Source organism: Dermacentor albipictus, chromosome 9, assembly GCF_038994185.2.
Source record: "Dermacentor albipictus isolate Rhodes 1998 colony chromosome 9, USDA_Dalb.pri_finalv2, whole genome shotgun sequence".
Taxonomy (NCBI): Eukaryota; Metazoa; Arthropoda; class Arachnida; order Ixodida; family Ixodidae; genus Dermacentor; species Dermacentor albipictus.
Window position 1 is genome coordinate 121,089,302 of NC_091829.1, and position 23,960 is coordinate 121,113,261.

A 23,960-nucleotide genomic window follows, 5' to 3' on the forward strand; every position below is an offset into this window, starting at 1 on the left:
TGAGCGCAGCTCTGTACGTGTTTTCATTTCGCGAATTATTGGCTGGCACAGACAATCTGTCCCGTGCAGCTCATTGTAAATGGAGTGAAGCGTTGCAAAAGAAGTAACACTCAAGCACAACAATAGTGGCGAGCACAGTCGGCGATCGTTGAATATCTGATCTGCGGGTTAATGCGTTGGCTCGTCGAAGGTTCTAGGGTTATCGCTGGTGCCTGCGTGGCTTCCAGAAAGTACTACACAATTCGTGTCGTACGTGCAATCAGATTACAAAAAGCTTTGATGGCAACAGCCAATGGATAGAACTATCGATAACATTCGAGAGTCTTCTGATACATGCAGGTGTGTCGTGCGTCAAGTGATAATGTGTAACATTTGTTAGTCAACGAAAAGCGGTGACTAAAGAAAGATAAAGAAGTGAACAGACGATGCACGGTACTTTGGCGCCATCTCGTAGCGATTGTCGCAGAACACATCCGCGGCACGACGATGTGCGGCACCAGGCAGCACTACGCATTTCTCTTTTGTCCTTTGCTATTGTGCTCGTTCCCTCAGTTATGCCACCGCTGCCACCTGCTGCAGAAACGTGCCATTGAGAGTTGCCCTCGAGAAAATGGTCACGTAGGTGACTCGTAGATGTCGCGTGAACATGAGAATGGACAATCACTTTGGTGACACACTATGGCGGCTGTTCTCAGTCGTGGCTGGAAGTGTGCCTGCCCATGCAGTGGCCAAGCACAATAAGCAAGTTCACCTTGGTAGGACTGAGACATCGACTTCTTCGTTTTCTCTGCATGCCACAGGTCAACTTGAATGCACACCGAGTAGCAGAGTATGCATGCACTAACGCATGGTATGCAAATTGTCAACCCTTCGTCGCCTTGTCCCTCATTTTAGACACCTTTTCAATGATGAGCCAGCATCAACTCGCTCAGTTTGCCCCCAATTGTCATCTTCAAGAAGATGTGTGTTGTTGAAGTTGTGTAAATCTTCACTGGTGCTCAGCTCATTAATAAAGTATGGCTCTGCAGCATGGGCTTTATCGATGATGTGCGCACAGGGCAGCCAAAGGAGGCCTGGAGGTGACGCTGATGGAGAGGGCAATGCGTCTACATGGCGAGGCCATTGTCCGCATGCTGGTGATGCAGTATCGCATGCACGAGCTCATAATGCGCTGGTCATCTGACCGCTTCTACGCTGGCAAGCTGGTGGCACATGCCTCCGTCGCTGCGCACCTGCTCAGGTGAGTTGTTATTTATTAACGCGAAGCACTCTTTGCAAACTTCGGGCACTTTTAGCGTGTCTATCTATCTCTCTAGCCTCCTACGCTGGCAGGGCTAGCAGTGCCTACCAACTTGAGCTGCTGGGTATACACTCACGTTTGCACTGCCGGAAGGGTGATGGCACTGTCGCCATTAGAGCTCCGTCGTCCAACTCTCGCTTCTGATTCTCGCGTACTACCTGCGCCGAGCCAGGCAGCGTGCGCAAGAAGATCCGGGCATGTCGGCTGCAGAACACCAGATGGTGGTTGCCTCCATATGAACAGCGATTCAATATCAAGTTTACCACATCGTGCACGCCAACCAGCTCCTTATGTCAGTAAACCTTCTATGGAAATACAAATAAACAACATTTGCTATAAGGATTGGGTAACATGGTTCAAGGTGATTGAAATAAAAGCAAAAATGGGATGTCACGTTAATAACGCGAAGAAGACATTGCAAGCTGCAACATTTATGACGTCGGAAGGAAGTCTACAGTACAGTCTACCGTAGAATCTGGTTAATTTGACTTCGGTTAATTCGATTTTGTGGTTAATTCGATCCTGACTGAAGGTCCCGGCCGGTGCCTGTGCCTATTAATGGGACCAAACATTCGTTATTCTGATCTTAATATGGTATTTTACCGGATAATTCAAACTTGACCAGTCAGTACACGTGTGCCTGACCCCTATGGTAACCCCAATAGAGATCCCTTTAGTGGCAGCATCTGTGTTGGCGGGGATTAGGGAGGGGACAGTGAATGCGTTAAACACAGTCATCTCCCATCCTATTTTCGGCCTGCCCTAAAAAAAATTTTCGAGCAATAACCATAGCTCACAATGCCTGATTATGTGTGCCTTTTTTTAAAAAGAAAATTGGGCCAGAAACTGCCTTCGCAGTACAATTAGACACAAAACAAAAATTGGCAGTGGCTTAGCTTGGCTATGCCAGGATATACCTAGCAAAAGCTAAGGCGTAGCATGGTCAGCCTTGGTTAATCTTGATTGCAAGTCCAGGTTAGTCTGGTTGTCTAGCTATGTTGCTGCGTTTAGCCAGTCGTTTGGCGCACTGTTTGTCTGTTTCCTGGGAAATTTGTTTCCTCTTCATCTCGTTCCGATGTCGATTCGAGGCCTCCTCCTGCTTATCAGAATTGTCGCCGTCCATACTGCCACCTTAACTGTGGTTGCGGCGCACGTGAGCTCTCCTTTTCAATCCTCCGACATGTTATCAGGCATGCAATGCAGCTGGCGAAGGGAGCGCAGGCGAGCACAACGATGAGGAACACGGTACGTCGTCATACCAAACGGCAGCGGCGAAAAGGCGCGGCGGAACATAAAGCGGAACACCTGTGGCTCGGTGCTACTAGTGGCGCATGCGCAGTAGTCACTAGGCAGCGAGAGAGAGAGAAATATCCGCAGCGAGGTGCGCATTGTTAGCGGCCAGTAAAGCTTTCGTTTTAAAAACCGCCTTCACGGTGGTTGTGCGCTTTACTGCATAACTTTGATATATTGCAGCGAAGTTGACTTTAGAAAACTGGCCACACTATTTTGCAACAAATATTGGACCCTTACCCATTTGCTAAACAATCAAGTACGCATTAGATTGGTATACTGTTCTGGTATACTGATTGGTATAGCACTTATGGTATACTGATGGTACACTGATGGTATACTGATGGTTCCGTATTTTTACACCAGCAAATTGTAGTAACCTTTGACCATAGATATTGCTCGGGCTGGCTTTTTAACACAATTACATGTACGCACATAATGTACAAGGGTGGCTTTGGCATTCAGATGGCTGAGGGAAAGCCACGATGCATGCAAATATAGTCAGCGGCCGTGTGGAAAGTGCATGAACCGGGATGCGCTGTCGATGAGCGGGCAATTTTGAAGCCCAGGATGGCTCCACTGCACGATGCCTGAAGAGCAGAAGCATTGCGAATGGGCTTCGCCTGGCAACAGATGCTGGGCATGAGATGTGGAAGTGGGAAGGCTCCAGTAGCTGCAGGCTTCAAAGTCTGAGGAACTGCGCCAGGAAGAGACACGTGGAAGGTTAGCACGGGCCATCGCTAGTGTGCTGCTGGGCCAACTCTTGTGCTTTGTTGGCTTATGCTTCACAATAGCCAGCTGGGCCATCCGCAGTGGAAGGCTCTGGATTGACCGATTTTGACCACCTGAGGTTGTTCAGTATGCACCCACATTTGTGTGCACGATCACAGCTGCAAGCAGATTGTTCTTTCTTTTTATTATTTCTGAGACATTGCCGCAGCTTCTGTTGCTGCTTCTTTTTTTTTCTCCTGTTTGTCTTTGTTCTGAATGTCATCTTTGAATGCCACACGTAAACTTGGTCGCTTATCAGTACATGTCTGTTTTGTTCCATGTGTTTCAGTTTATCTTATCCTTCAGTGTTTGTTTTCCCATTGGCTAATGTGCATGAAAACAGGACCACACTAGATTTTAATATTGGCGCAGCATGGTTATGAACATTGCACACATATATTTAGGAGGAAATATGTGAAAGTGGGCCTGTAATAGGGTCAGCGGTTCGCTAAGTAATTTCAATGCACCACACTTACAGGAGAAAATAAAGATTGAACCTGTGACTTCCTGCTCGGTAGAGGAACACCATAGTGACCAAGTCACTGTGGTCGGTATTTTGGTTCCTTGGGCTGCCTGTTTTCTTCGCCAGATATCCTATAAAAGAGCAATGGTTAGTTGAGGCTGGCACTTAATCAGGGAATAAACGCCTCAGAAACTCGTTTTTCTTACTTATAATTCACTCGTGAGTAGACAGCAGAGAGCGCTTGATGAAAAAAAAAAAAGATTGGACAATCTTGGCAATCGCTGTTGTGTTCAGTACGAGCTGCAATGCATGAGCTATGGCTGGAGCACTCTTGCAATCAAGCTGGTGGTGCTAACGGTTCCAGAAATGCGCACCCCCCTCATGCTTTCTGTCTGCCTTCTTCATGGAGCCTTTGTGTTTTCCATGATTTTAGTGCTGCTAGAGTAATTATATGTCAACTCTCGACTGGCTTGTTATGTGACACATTGGGAAAACTTGTTGCCACTAGGGATCTACCTGGAGTGGAAGACAACGATGACACTGCACTGCCTCTGCTTCTCATCGACACGGCCGGATGTGGAATGGTTGAACTGGACACGCCGGACGATGAATCCAAGGGAAACGAAGGTAATGGGGCGCACTTCCGGTTCCAATACCTAGCCATTATCCTACGTGCAGTTGGGCAAGTTTGAGCGCCCCTTGCAGTTAAAAAATATTTCCGAGAGGACCTAACCGCAGGGGGGAGCCAGTGTCCGGTAAAAAAATCTGACAAGCAAACATGACTTGAAGCACTTGTGACAGGCTTTCTCAATTTGGGAATGGCAGTGCGCCAATGTCGCTGAAAAGAAAAGTGTGGTGTTTTGCCTAAGTAGTAAGCTGCATTGAGTGCATGACTCCTCTAGCTCATTGGTGCTGAAATTTTGCACCGAGATAGTACTTCACAGTGGTTTTAGCATTATAAAATATTGGCACGCATTACTCACCTGTTTCATCTGCAGCAAAATCCAATGGGTGTGCCGTCTGCGGCGATGCCACTATTGAAAAAAAAAAAAACAAGTTTTATTTTGCTGCCGTGGAATAGTGGCATCCTCTGTCACCTGCACAATCAAAGGCTTGACACTGCATAGCACTACGCTCCAACATGCGGCATAGTCTTGGAGGCCATAGTGTGGGTGCGGTGTTTCATTTCTTGCCACAAGATAGCGCTACTACCCTACCAATGACGACGTTTCTGCACTTTTGCTTTTGCTAGAGGCACTGCTTAAATGTTTGACATCTGAGGAAATTCAGCCTGTGGTCGTCATTAATGAAATTAAAGTGGCATAGGAATATGTGCATCACCACTTTGGTTGCACTTGTACCACAATTGTAAACATGGATTGTAAATAGCTTTCTGCATGCTGTGTTTCAAGTAACATTGTATTCCTTCTTGGTACTAAAATCATCTTCACATTCACAACTTGCACGAATGCATTTCTTACATCTTGAAATTGTCATCATCATCATCAGCCTGGTTACGCCCACTGCAGGGCAAAGGCCTCTCCCATATTTCTCCAACAACCCCGGTCATGTACTAATTGTGGCCATGCTGTCCCTGCAAACTTCTTAATCTCATCCGCCCACCTAACTTTCTGCCGTCCCCTGCTACACTTCCCTTCCCTTGGAATCCAGTCCGTAACCCTTAATGACCATCGAAAATTGTAGAAGCACACAAAAACGAGAACGAAGAGAGAAGACAGGACGAGGCACTTACCGACAACTTAATTTTCCTTTTCTGTCTTCTCTCTTCACTCTCATCTTTGTGCGCTTTTACAAACCAGTAACCAGTAAACCAACCAGTCCTGTTGTCCATATGCATCAGAATGGACACGCGGAAAACCCATGCAGAAAACCCATGCAGAAGAAGTGTTGCTATGCTGTTAGTGCTTTGTGCCACGGAAACTACACACAAAGTTTTTGAACTGTGGTGATATAAATGTGCTGTCCTTGCTACGAAGTGCAGTTATCAGTAGGGTACTAGTTTGGACAAGTTGGTATCTATTTCATGATGGCAGCTTTTGCACACAAACTAGGGGACAGTCGCACGTGAAAAGATGGGTGCACAAGCACACAATTTGCACTTGTGTCTTGCCCCTTTACATTTTATTGTCCCCGAGTTTGTCTGTAAAACCTCCTGTCATGGAATACAATTATTAGTAGAAAAAGCTCCAGAAAGATGGCGTGTAATGAAGCAGACCCGCCTCGTGTTTCCGATAGCAGCTCGGAGACGACGACGATGGCCCGTGCTGTGATTTGCAAGAGAGCTCGGGCTGTTCACTGCTGCTAGGCTGCTGTTTATCTGCTGCTTCTCACCTTTAATTGAACATCAATACAGGTGCAACAATCACATACGCACGCACACACACACGTACACACACAAAAATACAGTCCATATGCAAGTACATACACATGTCAGGTAGTTCCCAGCGTCTTAACGGAACCTGTATTTTTGCACAATTTGATGGTGCCTTTTCTTTCTTTTTAATTGGCATTGACAGTATCCTGTGATAACACCACATTCAATTGTGAAGTATTAATTGCTCCTACAGCAGGCAAACAGGCTTTGAGTCAGTGACCTGCACCACCATTGGTTGAGAAAAATTAACCAAAAGGGCTGCTCCTTCTGCTTGTTCTATATTCACAATGGCTATGGGAAGGCAGAGACCCATAGAATGTGGCATTACTTCCAAAGCTTGTGTAACTGGCAGAAATGCTATCCTCTCTTGCTTACCTGTGGTGTTTCAACAATCAATTTGTGTTTTTTGTTTTCTCAATTGATTATGATTTCATTCTTGCAGGGGAGGCTGACCTTGTGTCCATTCATGTTGAACGGCTTGTTTCAAGCGGCGTCCCAGCCACTGAAATAGCTGTGATCTCGCCTTATAACCTCCAGGTGAGAAGCAGCTATTGCACTCGTTACTTTGCATGGTTTTGATAGGAAACATCAGCTCAGGGGATATTGTCTAAAAACAGGGGAACGAGAAATTCTTTTTATCAGCAACAACTGCACCATATTTGATGAGGTCTGTTGCAATTAAAAAAAAGAAGTTAAAATTTTTTACTGTAGGAAGCGAATTTTTTATTGATGCTATAAATTTTTTTAGCAAAAACTGTTTCAAATTGTAAAAGTACAGGAAACAAAACTATCAAGTTTACAACCCTGTAACTTAGCAATGAAAAACAATATCACAATTCTGTAACTGAACACAGTAGTACATCCAACGCAGACAAAATTGACATGTTCTACACCCTTCCAAAGTATATGACTCATTTGTGAGTAGGAATTTTACAAAACCCTCATAAACATTTTATCAAATTCACTTAATTCATATATCGAATTCGTCCATTTGCGATGCTCCAGTGGATGCAGTTTACAGGTCTCCTTTTGTCACAGAGTTACATATTTCACTAACTAACTAGCGATGAGGTCAGAAGGGCCTTGCAAGACATGAAAAAAGAAAGAGCAGCAATAGAAGATAGAATAACAGTTGATTTAATCAAAAATGGAGGAGACATAATGCTTGGAAAACTGGCGGCTCTTTGTGCGAACTGTCTATCGACTGCAAGGGTCCCAGAAAACTGGAATAATGCAAACATTATATTAACCCACAAAAAGGGAGACGTTAAAGAATTGAAAAATTATAATATTATTTCAGTATTATATAAAATATTTACCAAATAATATCCAATAGAATAAAGGCACCACTGGACTTTAATCAACCAAGGGAACGGGCTGGCTTCAGGAAGGGATAGTCTACAATGGATCACATCCATGTCATTAATTAGGTGATCAAGAAATCTGCAGAATACAATAAGCCTCTTTATATGGCTTTCATAGATTACGAAAAGGCATTTGATTAAGTCGAGATATAAGCAGTCATAGAGGTATTACGTAATCAAGGAGTACAGAACGCTTGCGTAAGTACCTTAGAAAATATCTACAGAGGTTCCACAGCTACCTTAATTCCACACAAGAAAAGCAGGAAGATACCTATAAAGAAAGGGTTCAGACAGGGAGACACAATCTCTCCAATGCTATTCACTGCGTGCTTGGAAGAAGTATTCCAGCTATTAAACTGGGAAAGCTTAGGAGTATAGGTCGATGGCGAATATTTCAAAAACAAATCAAATGGACACACTAGCAATACCTTCAATGTATACTGCTGAAGTTGGTAATGGCGTTTCATGATGTCGGCATAAACTATTGTCAGCAGGTTTTGTTAGACGGCATGGCAGCATGATAACAATGGCAACATGATTTCAACGATGTGACAGCAATGGAGACAATGACTGTGCGACGACAACATGACCAAAATGGCATCGCAACAGTGCGACAGCAGTGAGCTAGCAACAATGGAATGACAATTGCATGATAACGGCTGCACATCTCATCAAGAGATGTTCAAAGGACTGCGGTGATAAATGCGCCCCACAACCGTCAGCCTAGGCCATAGAAAAACACGGCACAACGCTGCCGCCGATCACAGGGTCTACACCTTTGGACACCGCAAAGCTCTCGTGCAAGATCATGTGAGCGCAAAGAGCTAGTTGGCGTTCCATGACCAATACACCTTGCAATCTGTCCCACTGTTGCCCTCTCCCATCTGCGACACCGGCGCCAGCGCCCACCTTCTGGAGTGGCATCAGTTGTGACAAAGGCACTGGTGGTGAGCAAGCGCTCCCTCCTCCTTCCGGCACTTGTGCACTGCATTTCCCTCGTGCAGGATGCACGACTGCTGGCACCCAACCATGCAAAACGGTAGCTAAGGAAAAGTATTCACTTTCAAACATATTCCAGAGTTCATCCTCTGAAAAATTCTGGCTTTCAAACACAAGAGTTCTCAAAAGCGAAAAACGTTTGGCAGTAAAATAAATATCACATAAAACAGCATGAAACTGTAAATTCAGTTTGGCATTCTTCTTGGTGTTCCTATGACCATTAGCTTAGAAGCACCGAGTATATATAATCTATTCTGTAGATATGGGAGAATTGGGCTTGTTGCGACTGCAGTGTTATAACGACAGTGCAGGATGATCTCCACTTACCCCTGTCCTGCGCCAACCGATTCCAACTAGTGCCTGCGAATTTCCCAATTTCATCACCCACCTAGCCTTCTGCCGTCCTCGGCTATGCTTCTCTTCTCTTGGCACCCATTCTGTAACCTTAATTGTACACCGGTTATCTAACCTACGCATTACATGACCTGCCCAGCTCCATTTATTTCTCATAATGTCAATTAGAATATTGATTATCCCTGTTTGCTCTCTGATCCAAGTCGCTCTTTGTCTTTCAAGGTTATGCCTAACATTCTTCATTCCATCGCTCTTTGCACAGTCCTTAACTTGTTCTCGAGCTTCTTTGTCAGTCCGCAAGTTTCTGCCCCATATTTTAGCAACGGTAAAATGCACTGATTGTACACCTTTCTTTTCAAAGATAATGGTAAGCTTCCTGTCAGGATCTGACAATGTCTGCTGTATGTGCTTCAAGCCGTTTTATTTTTCTGTAAATTTGCTCCTCATGATCAGGGTCCCCTGTGAGTAATTGACCTATGTAAACCTATTACTTAACAAACTCTAGAGGCTGACTGGTGATCCTGGACTCTTGTTCCCTTGGGCGACTGGGAAGATACAGCACACCTTTTTTTCTGTTATAAGCTTTTTTCTAACTTACAATGTGCAAATGGGCATTCATTTATAGTAAGCAGAAAAGTGGCACTGCCATCGCCTTCATTTTCGATGAGTTGGCTTCGTTCATCTATCGACAAAACGACGACGACGGCCAGCCAGCCATGATGTACGTAGGCGTGTACTTGGGGAAAAATGCAGTACAAATACAAGAAAGGTCTGTACAACAACGAAAACTTACTGTACCAACTTTTTATTTTCAAAAGTGGTTGAAAATGTCAAAATGTAGGTGGTTAACCATAGTTAGTCACTCCTTTGAAAACAGAGCGATGGGTAGCTTTCAAAATTCACGAAGCGGGCTATCGGCATCGCTCTCACACCTTGGCATTGCTGTAGGAGGCACTCTTACTTTTTTACAGGCTGCTCAGATTGAAAAATTCTGCTTACTAAATTTCCACATGCTTTTGAAAGTAACCACTGCAGATGCAAATGCCACCTACACTAGTGCAAACACTACTAAGGATGAACTTTGTGTTGCGCCATAAAAAACTAGGTCCTTAAATATCCATTGTCAGTCTCTTTAATGGCTCATTCCAGCAGCGAGCGGCGGTGGCAGCGGCGGCAAACCGAGCGAATGAGCACAACAACGAAAGATGGAAGGGCAAATGCGGAGCGACAGATGAAGGACGCGAGCTGCGAATGGCAGACACCAATGAGAATGGCCCCTTCAGTGACATGCGTGCGGGAAACTAGGTTCATGCGGACCCGCCCAACCGCTGAATGCGTACTCCTATCTGCTCTCAGCCAGACTGCTAGTTTCACACTATCCTTTGCTTGTGTCAGCTATCGCTCGCGCTTGTTTGGTTTGCTTGGTTTGGTCTCATTCGCACTTGTTTCGATTGTCTTGGTTTGTGATCGTTTTGTAATCTGATTGTATGTGCGACGCAAATTGTGCAGTACTTTCTGGATGCCAACCGGCGCCACTGATTACGCTGGAATCTTCAAGGAGTCATTTATAAAAGCTGACGCATTTGACCCGCAGATCAGATTTTTCACGATTTCCGATTCTGCTACATGTCTTTCTCAAATTTTGCTCCAGTATGGCTCCAGTATTCACCACGTTGGTGGTGAATTGTTGCAATGTTATTTAAGCTAGTACATTGGAACATAAAGCTATGAGTTTGAATAATACCAGTAAAGGCCCAGTTCTGCAGCCATATTATCCAATTTCAGGTGGAAATGCAATTACAATAACCATATTAAAATACATTGCTCCTATGGGACGTTGGCCAGGAAAAGAAAAAAAATGTATTGTCCCGAGAAATGTAATATTTAGAAGCACGCTAAGATATGCAACTAGCTATTTAATCGCAATGGTGTTTTGTGATTTTAGTGTCGTCTCTTGTTTGTGCTGTATTCAGGTCGAGCTCATAAGGCTTCGCCTCTCTTCCCGGCATCCTGGCTTGGAGATACGATCAGTTGACGGCTTTCAAGGTCGTGAGAAGGACGCTGTCGTGATGTCATTTGTGCGGTCTAATGACACAGGTTAGTTTTGGAGATTAACTCCATGCAATTTACTTATCTCTGCTTGATCATTCCATCATGGTAACAGTCTCTTGATTTAGTTTGTTGTCGACTTTTTGCCACAAATGCAAGGCACACCAAGTTTCAATTTTAAAAAGCAGGCAACATGAAGAAAACTAAGAAATGTTAAATTCTACATGAAGAGAAATCATGTACCACTGTATCGTGCCAATCATTTAAAGCAGTTCTCATCAGCTGAATTCAAGGTTGTGAAACTCTACCACACTGGGTACTTGGTTTCTGTGTATCTATGTTCCAAATGCCATAATTGTGCCAGTAACACTTAGCAACATCAGTTAACCCCTTAACTGCCAACGACGAGTTAAGTCGTGTTGACAAAGATTCAACGATGGGCTCCTGTGCCAATTGCACCATTTTAAAACAAATGCAAATTTCTACAGTGAAACTATGCCAAACACGGAAAATTGACCGAAATTGTGCCACACTGTGCCAGAACGGCTTCGGCATGTGTGCTCCGGCAGTGGCCGTGAACAGCGAGCGGATTCGTTCTCCAAAAAAGGAGTGCAGCTGTTCCCATTCCACGCATTGTGCTACAATGCCTTCCGCACAGCTTCTCGTCATTTTCACACTTATAACACTGGACTTTTCTCAGCTTACGGCAAGTGGCCACTCTCGGATGTTGTCGCTGCTGTCGGCACGACTGCAGTGCGCCTGTGTTGAGAGGGCACTAGATAGAATGCGGTCAAGTAGGCCAAGCAGCACAAGACAACGAAACGTAGGCTGAGGGTGCTGCAAGCGAACTAGATGTTAGGGAGGCATGCACTGCAGCAGGGTCAGTGAGTGGACGTCTCATTCCCCAGGGCCGCTATAATGCAAAATTATTCCTATCTGTTTTTACTTATCACGAAGGCCTAATGGTGGATTTGGAATAAAAATTTTCAGTTTCACCTGAAAGGCAAAGCATCGATTGCGATAGCAAATTAGTAGACAGTTATACCAAGTAAGGATATAAGTTCGATCAGCCATATAAACTTGGAAACATTCGCTTACTAACTAAATTAACAAGTATGGTGTGATGCGCACCCAAGCAAACATGAACACATCTGACTCAACTCGAGGGAGGAGGCGCGGAAGCAGCAGCGAGGGAATTTACCTTTGTGCTGCCTCGCTTCAATGAGCTAAGGGAACTAAGCAGTGAAAACACAGTGCACACGAAGCTATCAGCAGTCGCACTCTGTCCCCATCGCAGATCGCTTTAAGATAGGCCGCGCCATACGCAGAAGCCTCTGAAGTAGAGTCCCTCCGTCCCCTCCCCCGGTGCCTTGTGCATGACCGAAGGTGGCGTGCTTCCGTACGGCTTTCCTACGGATGGAGGAAAGTGCGAGGGTGAGCTGCCATCATTGGCTCATCCTCTCACACTTTAATTGGCACTTACAGCATGCCGTTATCTCCCCTGGACTTTACATGAATCATCACTGCAACGACAACAGCAGAAATGCACCTGGAGTGCCCACATAGTCGCTATTGCAATAAAAACATTACACTAGTTTTATGTTATACCAGCCTAGGGTTGACTGCGGCTCTCTGGGTCTGCGGTGACATATGGTGACCCAGAAGTTATGCTACCACTTGGATTGGACCGCATAATTTGAGAACATTTTCTGCTATCATCATGAGCATTGGCACGGGAACGATCGTAGTGCCAGTGATGTTTTCGGCTTTACAGGAAAGCATTCGCCATTCCACTGCTTGACCCACTCATCTATATCCTAATACGCTATAGCTACAGAGCGGGCTCCTACTATGCACTTTGTGTTGGTCTATTCGGTGTTTCGTCGTTGTTTTGCAGTACGCTACCATATTCCGTTATTCCACCAAAATATAGATTAGCCGGCTTTAAAATGAAATTTTATCTGCTCCAAAATGCAATTTTACTTGCTCCAATATGACTTGAGGTATTGACTTGAGGTATATATATGACTTGACTGAGGTATATATATGACTCCAATATGACTTGAGGTATATATGAGGTAGTGGGCAGTCCCACTACTTTGTAATTTTGACACTTAAATAGTACACAATGTCTTGTGCTACTTCTTTTTTCAACAGTAGCAGTGAAAGCGCTATAGGCATTCCTAGTATCATATCTTTTACAAAAATCAAAAGGGAACATAAATGGTGGTCTTAAAAGAAGTTCACATTTCTCGTCTATTTCTTTAGGTTGGCACGGCAGTCCCCCTATGCTTGCTCAGTGGCTATGGCATTGTGCTGTGGGCACACATTAACAAACCACAATTGATCAGATTTAATCCAAAGCCCACCCACTACAATCACTCATAACCAGATTGTCTCTCACAGGCAGTTGGCAGGCAGGTAGCTGCCTGTTGGTGGGCAGCTACTAAGGTAAGTCTAGCATGGGCCTCAGCTGGAGAGGTTGGAAGTTTCTTTTTTTTCCACAGCTTTCAGCTTTATTTGAGCATTTCTTTTGTACAGTCAAACCCGAGTATATCGAACCGCATATAACGAATTTGTGTGTAGAACGAACAGCTGTAAAATCACCTCAAAAGTCTTCATATAATAATTTTATTTAATATATTGAATTACGTATATAATTTCATCAAATAATATCATGAAATATATATATATATATATATATATATATATTATGATTTTATTTAATATATCGAATTACGTTTATATTGAACTTTCTTGTGATCCTTTTTGGATTCAATATATCCGGGTTTGACTATACCAGAGTACATGAATTCTAGGACATGCACAAGCCTGTTATTCCACTTGACTTCTATAAAGCTGCTGTGAGTGATGAAAACTACTTGAAGTAAAATAAATTGCTTACCGATCGACTTGCAAAAAATGAAGGGAAGGAAACAAATGGTGGAGGACGCAATGTCACACTCAAGTGAGAGGTTAAAAATTGAAGTTCTGATTTATGAATGCTGTCAGTACTTTGAGGCTAGGGGCAGGGAAGATTGTCATTCACCGAAATGTAGCATGAACCTACAAAAGAAAGTTATACATGTTTCCCAGAAAGAAAACTTTGCAGTTAAAGAAAAATTTGCCCCAGTTTGGAGATCAAACCTAGAACCAGATCTGTTTTGGGGCAGTCACTGTACCATCCAAGCTAACCAAGAGGCCAGCCGATTGCAGAGAAAGGCCAAAGTGATCTACTCAAAGCAGTGACCCCCGTATTTAGAAGTGCCCTTAAACTAAAGCTACAACTTAGCTTGGCCAAGTCATGCTGAAGGTAATGCCTGACATGATCGCACCCAAGGAAACAGAACGAGCGTCATGGACATGTTCATGTCTGTCATTATCTTGAGCCAAACCTGACCACATCAAGTCATAGCTTCAAGTACAAGCACATTTCTGAATATTGTGGTGTATACGGCAGGTTGCGCATATTAGAGAATTTCCGCACGGCACATAATGCCCCCCTTGTAATGTCGGTGAAGGTTGTGATCCGAGAATAGTCCCTAAAGAGAGCCTATGATTCCCCTTTGCTCTAAAATTGATGCGCAGTTCTCACCTCTGCTGAGCATAGAGATGATACGTTAACAGCACATCTGAGATGTCTTTGTTTCAGTAATCACAAGCTCGTGGTAAAGGTTTGGTTCCCCCACTTTTATGTAGGGAGCATCTTGTGAAGGCTACCTCTAGTATTAGTTGACGAAACAAAATTTCCACGTCTTTCGGCAAGTTATCAGAAAGTCTGACGTTTAAGCTCATATTCCCTAACAACCCTCAGCTTGACGCTCCTCCTTCACTCCATGGTGATGATGATGATGTTTGTTGGCATCTCCTCTGAAACGGGGTGGGGATAAATAATTGCCTAGCATACTTGGTTTAATCAGGCCATCTATTGCTATCTAGACTTTTGCCTATCTGATCTCAATCTTAACTTTCGTATTTAAAACCTTCTATCATATTGTACCATTACCTATGCTTGCAATGACTCCGGTTCCATGAACCTCTTCCCTGCTTTTTTTTCCACCAATACTCTAATCGTCTCTGCTTACTTATCTCAACTGCTGACCAGCTAAGCCTTCCACCTTCTTTGAATCCCAATGTTTCTGAAGGGTGCACACTCCCTACAGGTTTCGCTGGCTGAATGTCTTGACATTCCATTACGTTGTGGAGGGTCGTTTCCAGGATTCTTTTTGCAGCAAACACCCGCCTTGTTCTGTGGTGCTCTGGCATGTTTTTGTTCTCGAGCAGCCAGCTCGGGCCTCAAATAGCAATGCACTGCCGTTTGTGTTATAATACAGGTTTTCCCTCCTGATTTCTTTCTTGCCATTCTTGTAAATCTCCATGTTATTTTTGTTTCTGCTCTTTGCATCCAATTTACCATCTCTGTTTCTCTCACTTTTATGACTCCTGGCTGTCTACTTACACTTTCCACTACCCTGTACTTGGCTGCCAACTTTCTTAACCTCTTCCTCCATTCTGTGGCCATGCTTTTGAGGTACAAATATTTGTGCACTTTAGCCGCCCATTTAATTTCATCCATGTTCTTGCAATCGTGCTCTGCACTTCTCCGACTTCAGTAGAGGCCCAACCCACTGCCCTGCACTGCCTCATTGCACTGCCTCATTTGCAGCCTTACCGTGGGTCCCCAAAACCCAGCACCATCTCTCGGCTGAAGAAGACGCCACACTTCTCAAGAATTGCTGTAGAGTGTCAGCGAAGCACAGTAACCGGCTTTGTTCAGGGGCAGTGCGGTAGTTCTGATGGACTCTCGAGTGGAGGAGCATTCTAGGATATGGGAGTTAGTTCAGGGTCCACTGCATACAGGGCTGGGATAATTTCATGGTTCTGTTTTAATGCTACTCATTTTTGTGCTTCGTTAGTGGTCTAAGTGGCATTCCACTCATGTTACCGTCAAATTCAATCGGTTGTTTATAGCGGATGATAAGAAAGGAATATGATCGAGCAGAAGCAAATCAGCCTAGAATTGGGACAGATCTTTTTTTCATGGCTTCTGTGTTTTAGAAAATTTTCACAAAGGAAGTGGTTGCTGTGTCTCAGGGACCGTCGGCTTCCTCGCCGAGGATCGGAGGATCAATGTGGCGGTGACGAGGGCCCGGCGCCACCTGGCTGTAGTATGTGACAGCACCACCATGTCAAGGCACGACTTTCTCAGATCGCTCGTCGACTACATTGGTGACGAAGGGGAAGTGCGCAGTGCACGGGAATATACATCTGGTGAGTGCACACTTCGATGCTATAGGAGTTGTCACAAAAGCTAGTTTTAAGTTTTTGTCTGTATGATGGCAAATTCCAGTGGTTGAGGTGGAATTTCACCTGGTACCCCTGCCCTTAATTATGCGAGCACTTGGACTTCCTAAATGCAAATGAACAGCGAGGCTATCCAGAATGGTAGCCCGGTGGTGCTGTGCTTCTGAGCTCAAGATCGTCTGTTCGATCCCAGTCGCGACCTCCATCTGATGGGGCAAAATGCAAAAACGCTTGCATACCGTGCATTGCGGGCACAACCAAGAACCCCAGGTGGTCAAAATTAATCTGGAGTCCTGTACTAAGGCATGCCTCATAGTCAGGTAATGATATTGCCATGCAAAACTCCAGAATTTGATTTCATTCATTTAAGCAGCAAGATTTTCAGTGCCAGATCATAGCAGAAGCAGTTGCGCACTGTTCATTCTGGTAACAGTGTCTGACTAAATCCGTGTTCTATGGTTATGTGCTGTAGTTCTTATGGTTACAGAGCATCGGAGCCATGTCAGTGTTGCCGTTATCTGTTGCTTTAACACTTTCCTGTCCACAGGAAAATAGGCAGTTTTTGGGCAGTCTGGTAAACGATTTCTTTACTGCTACAGCAAATGTTTGATATTAGAATGTGTGGCATCAATTTGTAGAAGAAGGAATGTGCTTTCTAGTAGTACTATTTTCAAGAAAATATTTATCAACAATTCTTCGAAAAAAATTCTTTGAAAAAGTTATTTTATAGACAAATTTCTTACAAACACGAGAAAACTGTAAAAACATTCGGAATCAGAATCAGAATTTATTATTAGAAGTTGGGTCACGTTACAAGTATTTAGTATAGAGAAGGAGGTCCCATAGTCAAAGTCTGTATCGGGACCTCCTGTACAAAAACAGTTATTATAGTTAACATCTCAAAGCAACAGTAGTATATAATAAGGAAGTATACAAGCTACAAGAAAAGAATGGCTACAGAACAAAATACAGAATTGATTACAAATAATGTGGTTTAGCATATCTCATGGGAGCAGGAAAAATTGTGCAGGAACAAAATATCAACAGTTTATTTACAACAACAAAAGAAAAAAGCGAACAATGACTGACTACAGTAATCCTTGTCGTAAATCTGGCAATAAAAAATTCATTTTTAGTTATATTTTAAATTGTGATAAAAGATCTTGTGTTTTTCATTATGAGAGGAAGAGTGCTCCATATGGATGTAGAAGTGAATTCTACAGTCTGTTTACCATAGTTAGTGCGGATTCTTGGTAGAAGAAAATTGTTATTCAACGCGAATCTGGTGGTACTATGAATCATCAGGTTAGATGGTGAAAAATGGGATCAATGGTAGCTCATTATTTACAAATCTGTAGAAAAAAATACCTAGGTTGTATTTAGTGAGTCCAAAAATTGTGAGGATGTTATTCTCACGTAGTACGGAAGTGGCATTAGAAAAGCGTGGGCTGTAAGTAATTATTCTTATGGCTCAGTTCTGAACTGTCTGGATAGACACAATATGAGTATTATAGGTGTTACCCCAACATATTATGCCATAAGTAATGTGAGAGTGGACAAAAGATTGGTAAAGTGAGAGTAACGTGGTACGTGTGAAGTAAGGGCGTGTTTTAATTAAGATGCGTATACCATAAGCTATCTTCTTTTTTATGTGAGCAATATTATTGTGATATTTAAAATTACAATCAAGTATAATACCAAGGAAAGATGAACATGAACTTGGAGGAAGGCGGTGAGGACCAAAAGTGATAGGTGGAATGGATGGTATGTTTCGCTGATGTGAAGAGAATACAACAAATTTAGCCTTAGTTGCATTAATTGATAACATGTTAACATTACTCCACCTTAAGATATTTTCTAAGTCAGCATTTAACTTATTAAGGAAAGATGAGATATCTTTATGAAAGGTAAATATAGTGGTGTCATCTGCATACAGAATTCATTCTGAGGAAGAAAGACAGTTAGATAAATCATTAATATAAACCAAAAACAGAAGTGGCCCCAGGATAGATCCCTGGGGCACACCAACGTTAGTAATTCACTGCCGAGAATAAGCATTGGAAATTGAAACACCTTCAACTCTGTTATATAAGTAGCTTTTTAGTAGTGAGAGAGCAGGCCCACAAATGCCAATTGCTTCCAGCTTAGAGAAAAGGATATTATGATTTATGCTATCAAAGGCTTGTGTTAGATCGAATTTTTTTAGTTGGTCAGCAAGATGAAAGAGTGCCAGCTCAGTGGAATATCCACGGCGAAAACCAAACTGGCATGAAGAGAGGATATCAAATTTAGAAAGGTATTTTGTTGGCCGTATTTAAATTAGTTTTTCAATAACTTTCCCCAAAAATGGTAGAATGCAAATAGGTCTGTAGTTATTTAATATTGAGCTATCGCCTTTCTTAAAAACTGGAATGATTTTGCCATTCTTAAGTTCAGAAAAAAAAATAATCCAGTCTTGAATAATAAATTAACAATAAATGAAAGTATATCTGAAATTAAGTGCACAATTAATTTAATATTAGCAGGCTGGACCTCATCAATTCCAGCGCTTGTCACTTTTAGATTATTTAGAACAACAGTTATTTCTTCTGCCGTTGTAGAAAATAAAAAGAATGAATGAGGTAGACGGTTCATGTTGATGATCTGTGAAGGATAGGCGGATTTTTAGGAAAGAAAAAGCTACTAAAAGCCTTAGTTATTTCAGCAGGGGAATCGAGCTCTACTCCGTCCTTTAAAATTCTGGATACCTGGTTTAGTCGTGTGTGTCTATGTAAAAAGGAGATGACAATCTCCCATTTCTTTTTAGTGTTATTAGCCACCTGTAAAATTCTTTGCTCGAAATACGATCGTTTAGCTGCTTTTATTTTACAGTTAAGAGTGTTACGCAAGCTTTTATATCGGGCATGTAGGTTCATGTGAAATGGTTGTTTTTTAGTTTTCCTATATAATTTATACCGTTTGCGCATTTGTGCTAATGACTGCTGTGAGAGCCATGGATTGTGAGAAAATGACACTTTTTTTTTTGCATTTCTTTTTAGAGGTGAACTTTCGGAAGTGTAAAGTAATTAGTGCAAAAAATTTGGAAAAGGCTTTCTGTGGGTCATTTAGTGATTTAATTTCAGACCAATTTGTATTAGCAACAGCAGTTATGAAGCCGACTTTGTTCAGAACATCTTTAGTATGTGAATGTGGGCAAGGTCGTACGTTGGAATTGAAGCATAAGAGCAGGGGATAACGGTCAGTGATGTCCATGTGCAAAAGTTTTGCCTCTGGTGAATGAAGCAGGTCAGAAAGAGCATGATCAATAAGTGTACCTGTGCCGTTAAAAACTTCGCGAGTGGGGACGTTAATTAAACAATCATATCCGTAGCTATGGAACAAACTAGTATAGTGAATACATATTGGTGATGTTTCATCGAGTAAATTAATATTTATATCACCCATTATAACAACATTTTTATTTTCTAGTGATATAGTATATAAAATATGATCAAGATTGGTACAGAAATCATTAACTGACGATGAAGGAGAACGGTAAATGCAGCGAAATATGAAATTCTTGTTGTCCTGGGCAAGAAAGCAGTTACTAAATTCAATCCAAACAGATTCGCAATTAGTTATGGTTAAGGATAGGTCGTGTCTTCTTCGATAAGCAACATTAGGAGAAACATATATGGCCGCAAGGGATCCTGCTCAAGCGATGTTGACGTCCTGCAGGTAAGAACTGTGACCTATAGAACACACCGGATACCTTTAGATCGGAGCGCGGCTGCAACGAAACGGTTCGTAATAGAAAACCAAACCTGCCGGCAGGTACTTGTTAACGTTTCGGGGCTATTTGACGCACTTTCATACTTAAGTCCAATGAATCAAAATCATCTTCCGAGTCTGTGCTGCAACCACCAAAAAATTCTGATGCAGATTTATCGGAATCTGTCGACATTAGCCATTTCTGACGGGCATCTGCGTGCGACGTCGACGCCATGTCGAAAGCTGCGAGCGCTCATCATGCCCAACTAAAAGGCACTTTAAAAGTCTCCCCACAGTGAAAAAAAAAAAAAGCTAACACGAGAGCAAAACTAGAAAATAGTTCCTCTTTTACACACTGGTTGACGCTAGCTGTCGGAAAGCACATTAAGCATGGCAGAATTTGACAGGCTGTCGATGGATATAGGCACAGAAAGAAAATTGTTAACCATACAAGTTCTTTTTAGATTTGCCAGGTTGAAGAAGTTTTACTCACAGAAGAAATTGCCATCCACTGGAGTGCAACTGAATATCAGGAGACTCGTCTCAATGTCCTTGAATAACAAACTTGACAATTGAAATGAAATTTGTCCTGGTCTATGTAACTAAAGTCTGGTCTTGCTTACTTAAATTTTTATGCTTAGGTCACTGCATTCTCGCACAAGAATACTTTTGCAACATTCTGTAACTGGGAAGACATCACAGCTTCAATTCGCAACTGTTGTAACTGCATACCAATAAATTCATTATGGTAACAGCGCAACCAAATTGATGGGCGTGGTGAAACTCCTGTGTTCTTTCACCCCCTCTGTCGTTTTGTTTGCGCTGTTACCATTATGAGTGCATACCAACTTGCCCACCTTTCCACTTTAATGCCAATAAAGGTGGAATGTAAAAATTTTCTTGTACCGAGCTCTGGGTGCGTATTAATTCCTTCCATGCCTTAAACGAATGGGTTTGTCCATGCGTTTCTGGTAAAAATGGCCTAAGACGAGCTGTGCTTGTCGACAGTACTTTCGTTTCTAGCAATGTCATGGACGAGCTGGTTTTGTCTCGGTGCTTTCTCGTGTTTCCGGTAGATGGTCGCACAGAAGCCATGGGGCAATGCAAGAAGGAGCGTGTTTATTCTGGCACAGGAAGTAAAACAAGTTGCTCACTGGAGTCTTTAGAATTGGCATCGCCAGCAGCTCGAGCTTCACTGGCTTGTTCCCAAAAAAGAGAAGCTGGCTTCAGCGATGAATCCAATGAGGAAGTGTGCTGCTCTTCGACTGAAGAAAGTACTGATGCATTCAGCTCGTCTTTTGAGAGAGAACAACAGTGAGAGCAACGTTTCTAGTGGGTTTGACATTGCAAGGCAGTGGCGCAGACTCGACGTAAACAGCTCCTGCATGCCCACCACACTTCCCCTTTTTGTTGCTCCAGGTAAGACGTCTGATGTGGAGGACATAGGTGACCCATTGGAGTATTTCACAATGTATTCAGCAGGCAAAATAGAGTTTCATGTTCTCCTCTCATTATGGTTGTGTGGGTACCGAATACTAGATTTCTAATTGAATAGTGAATCGAATAGAGATAAGAAGGTTGAATATCGAATCAAATATTTAATATCAGAAAAGTTAACCACTCTTATGCTTCCAAATTTTGTGCAAGAAACACAGCGCTGCACATGCTTGGGAATCTAATCCTCTTACTTGAGAATCTTGCTAGTTATCAGTAATTTAGCTACCTATGAATCGAAGTGCATATATAGTATGCTCTATCTTACTATTAAGGAACACCAAATTAGTATGCCTGCACTGATAGCTACTCGGTTTGTATACACAGGCCTGGAAAATATTTTTTTATCAATGAAAATATCTGTCAAATAGAATTCAGTGTTTTTTTTTTTTTCTCTCTGAAGCTGATGAAATAGCGAAGTTATCCTAGATACCATTGGGGTTTTCAGTTTAATATAGGGCCATACTGTGCTTAATGCCAACCTTGTGTTGCTTAGAATGTATTAACTTCCACTTCTCTTGCAGAAGGCAGGAGTGTTTTTGCATCTTTATGGCAGGTGGCTTTCGTGGGTTATCATCAGCTTTTTGTAATGCTAATCTGCGCGACAGACAAAAGCGGGAAATCTGCATCACATCACTCAGCACCGCTCCGCGCAGTCATCGGCGCCGACAATACAAAGGCCCATGCCACGTTCTCGCGACATTCCCTCCCCATTTTTTTTTTTTCCCCGCATCTATCTGTCATCTGTATAAATGTGTCTGTAGCCGGAGCTCAGCGTGCTGTCACGTGGTATTTTTGAGCCTGCCATGTAAATTCTAAGCTATAATTATAGTCTAGTGATGGGTCGCTCAAAGCTACGAAAAGAGACAGTTGTATGCCTACATATGGCATTCGGAACGAGGGGACACTGTACAGTGTTATTCAAAGATGACAGCCGTGAACATGCAACTGTCATCCCGTGGACTTGCTTTCGATGGCTGGGTGGTTATTTACAGCATTTGTGCGACTGCTGTGAATAAATTTCCGTTTATTAGGTGACCATAATTTTATTCACCAGCATATCCAATGACGGAGCTCCGGTAAGGCTCAATGCGCTGGACAAACTAGTGTGGCCGTGATGAAAATTCGCCGCTGGCGAACGTGATGACAGGCCGCAAACCGTTGCAGAAAGCTTGTTGCTAATATGTTCTTATGGGTGGTGGCTCATTAGTGAACAGTCACGAAATCACGCTTATTGGTTAGATTGACAGCTGTTGAAGCGGCGTTTGGGTCTGTGGTCAACAGCAGGCAACTACCGCGAGCATGTGTGCCAAGTTAATTTGTATGCTTGTGTGTGTTTAGAGAGGTCTCAACTGCACTCATCTGCATGCGTGAGCAATGGACTTGTGTATTAGATGCGATCAGTGTGTCTTTTAGTCAGCGGTGTAGCCAGAAATTTATTTCAGCTATGCCAACCTCTCTCTCTCTCTCATTTATATGTATAAATATATAATCTAATATGAATACAGCACAAGAGAGCAGCAGGCAGCATGCTCAACCAGAGCAGCTCAGGCAATCTTGCGCTCGCGCCTCCCATGCGACTGGCGATGTGGCTGCGACGCCGGGTATTCCTGTTTACTACAATCGCCCTCCACAAGAAAAGGAGCCATCTTGGCGACTCGTGGTGAATGTAGAATCATGGGGTCGTAATATGGCTTCAGGTGTTGTACGTGGACGGTTTCACGACCACGACAGCATTGGTCCGTAGGTGGCGTGACAGGCTTGACAATATAGTTTGCAGGCGATGTCTGCGCTACAACACGGTAGGGTCCTTGATATTTGGACACAAGCTTGGATGAGAGTCCAGCAGGAACTGCGGGAACCCAAAGTCACACAAGTGGGTCCGGAAGAAAGTGACAATGCGGGTGATCATCCTCAAGTCAAGATCTTAGTTTCCATTGGTCGATGGCTGTAAGGGAACGGGCGAGCTGACGGCATTTCTCTGCGCGGCGGGCAGCTTCAGAGAGGGGGGTACTTTCGGATGAGTCGGGTCTGTACGGAAGAATGGTGTTGAAGGTAGACGAAGGTTCGTGGCCATACAAGAGGAAGAATGGGGAGAAGTTTGTGGTCGCCTGTGGTGCAGTGTTGTAGGCGAACATGATGAATGGCAAAAGGAGGTCCCAGTCAGTGTGATCATAGGTGACGTATTTGGAGAGCATGTCGCCAAGGGTGCGGTTAAATCTTTCTGTCAGACCATTAGTTTGAGCATGGTAGGCGGTGGTGGTACGATGAACGATGCGACATTCAGCAAAGAGCGCATTTACGACTTCAAAGAGGAAGACACGTCCCTCACTTAAAAGTTCGCAAGGGACACCATGACGGAGAATAAAGTTTTTCAGGAGGAAGGATGTTATATCACGAGCGGTGGCAGCAGGCAGAGTGGCTGTT

General features: G+C 43.2%; 1 protein-coding gene across 3 annotated transcripts in view; it reads left to right on the forward strand.

The window, feature by feature from the left end:
• The window catches only part of LOC135912594 (DNA-binding protein SMUBP-2-like), a 77,005-nt gene that overhangs the window by 33,580 nt on the left and 19,465 nt on the right, over positions 1-23,960 (forward strand). For all 3 annotated transcript variants that reach the window (XM_070525305.1, XM_065445089.2, XM_065445091.2), the window contains exons 10-14: positions 1,058-1,240; positions 4,333-4,451; positions 6,662-6,756; positions 10,910-11,033; positions 16,080-16,256. In XM_070525305.1, coding sequence (XP_070381406.1) covers positions 1,058-1,240; positions 4,333-4,451; positions 6,662-6,756; positions 10,910-11,033; positions 16,080-16,256 — 698 coding nt within the window. The remainder of the gene's footprint in view (positions 1-1,057; positions 1,241-4,332; positions 4,452-6,661; positions 6,757-10,909; positions 11,034-16,079; positions 16,257-23,960) is intronic.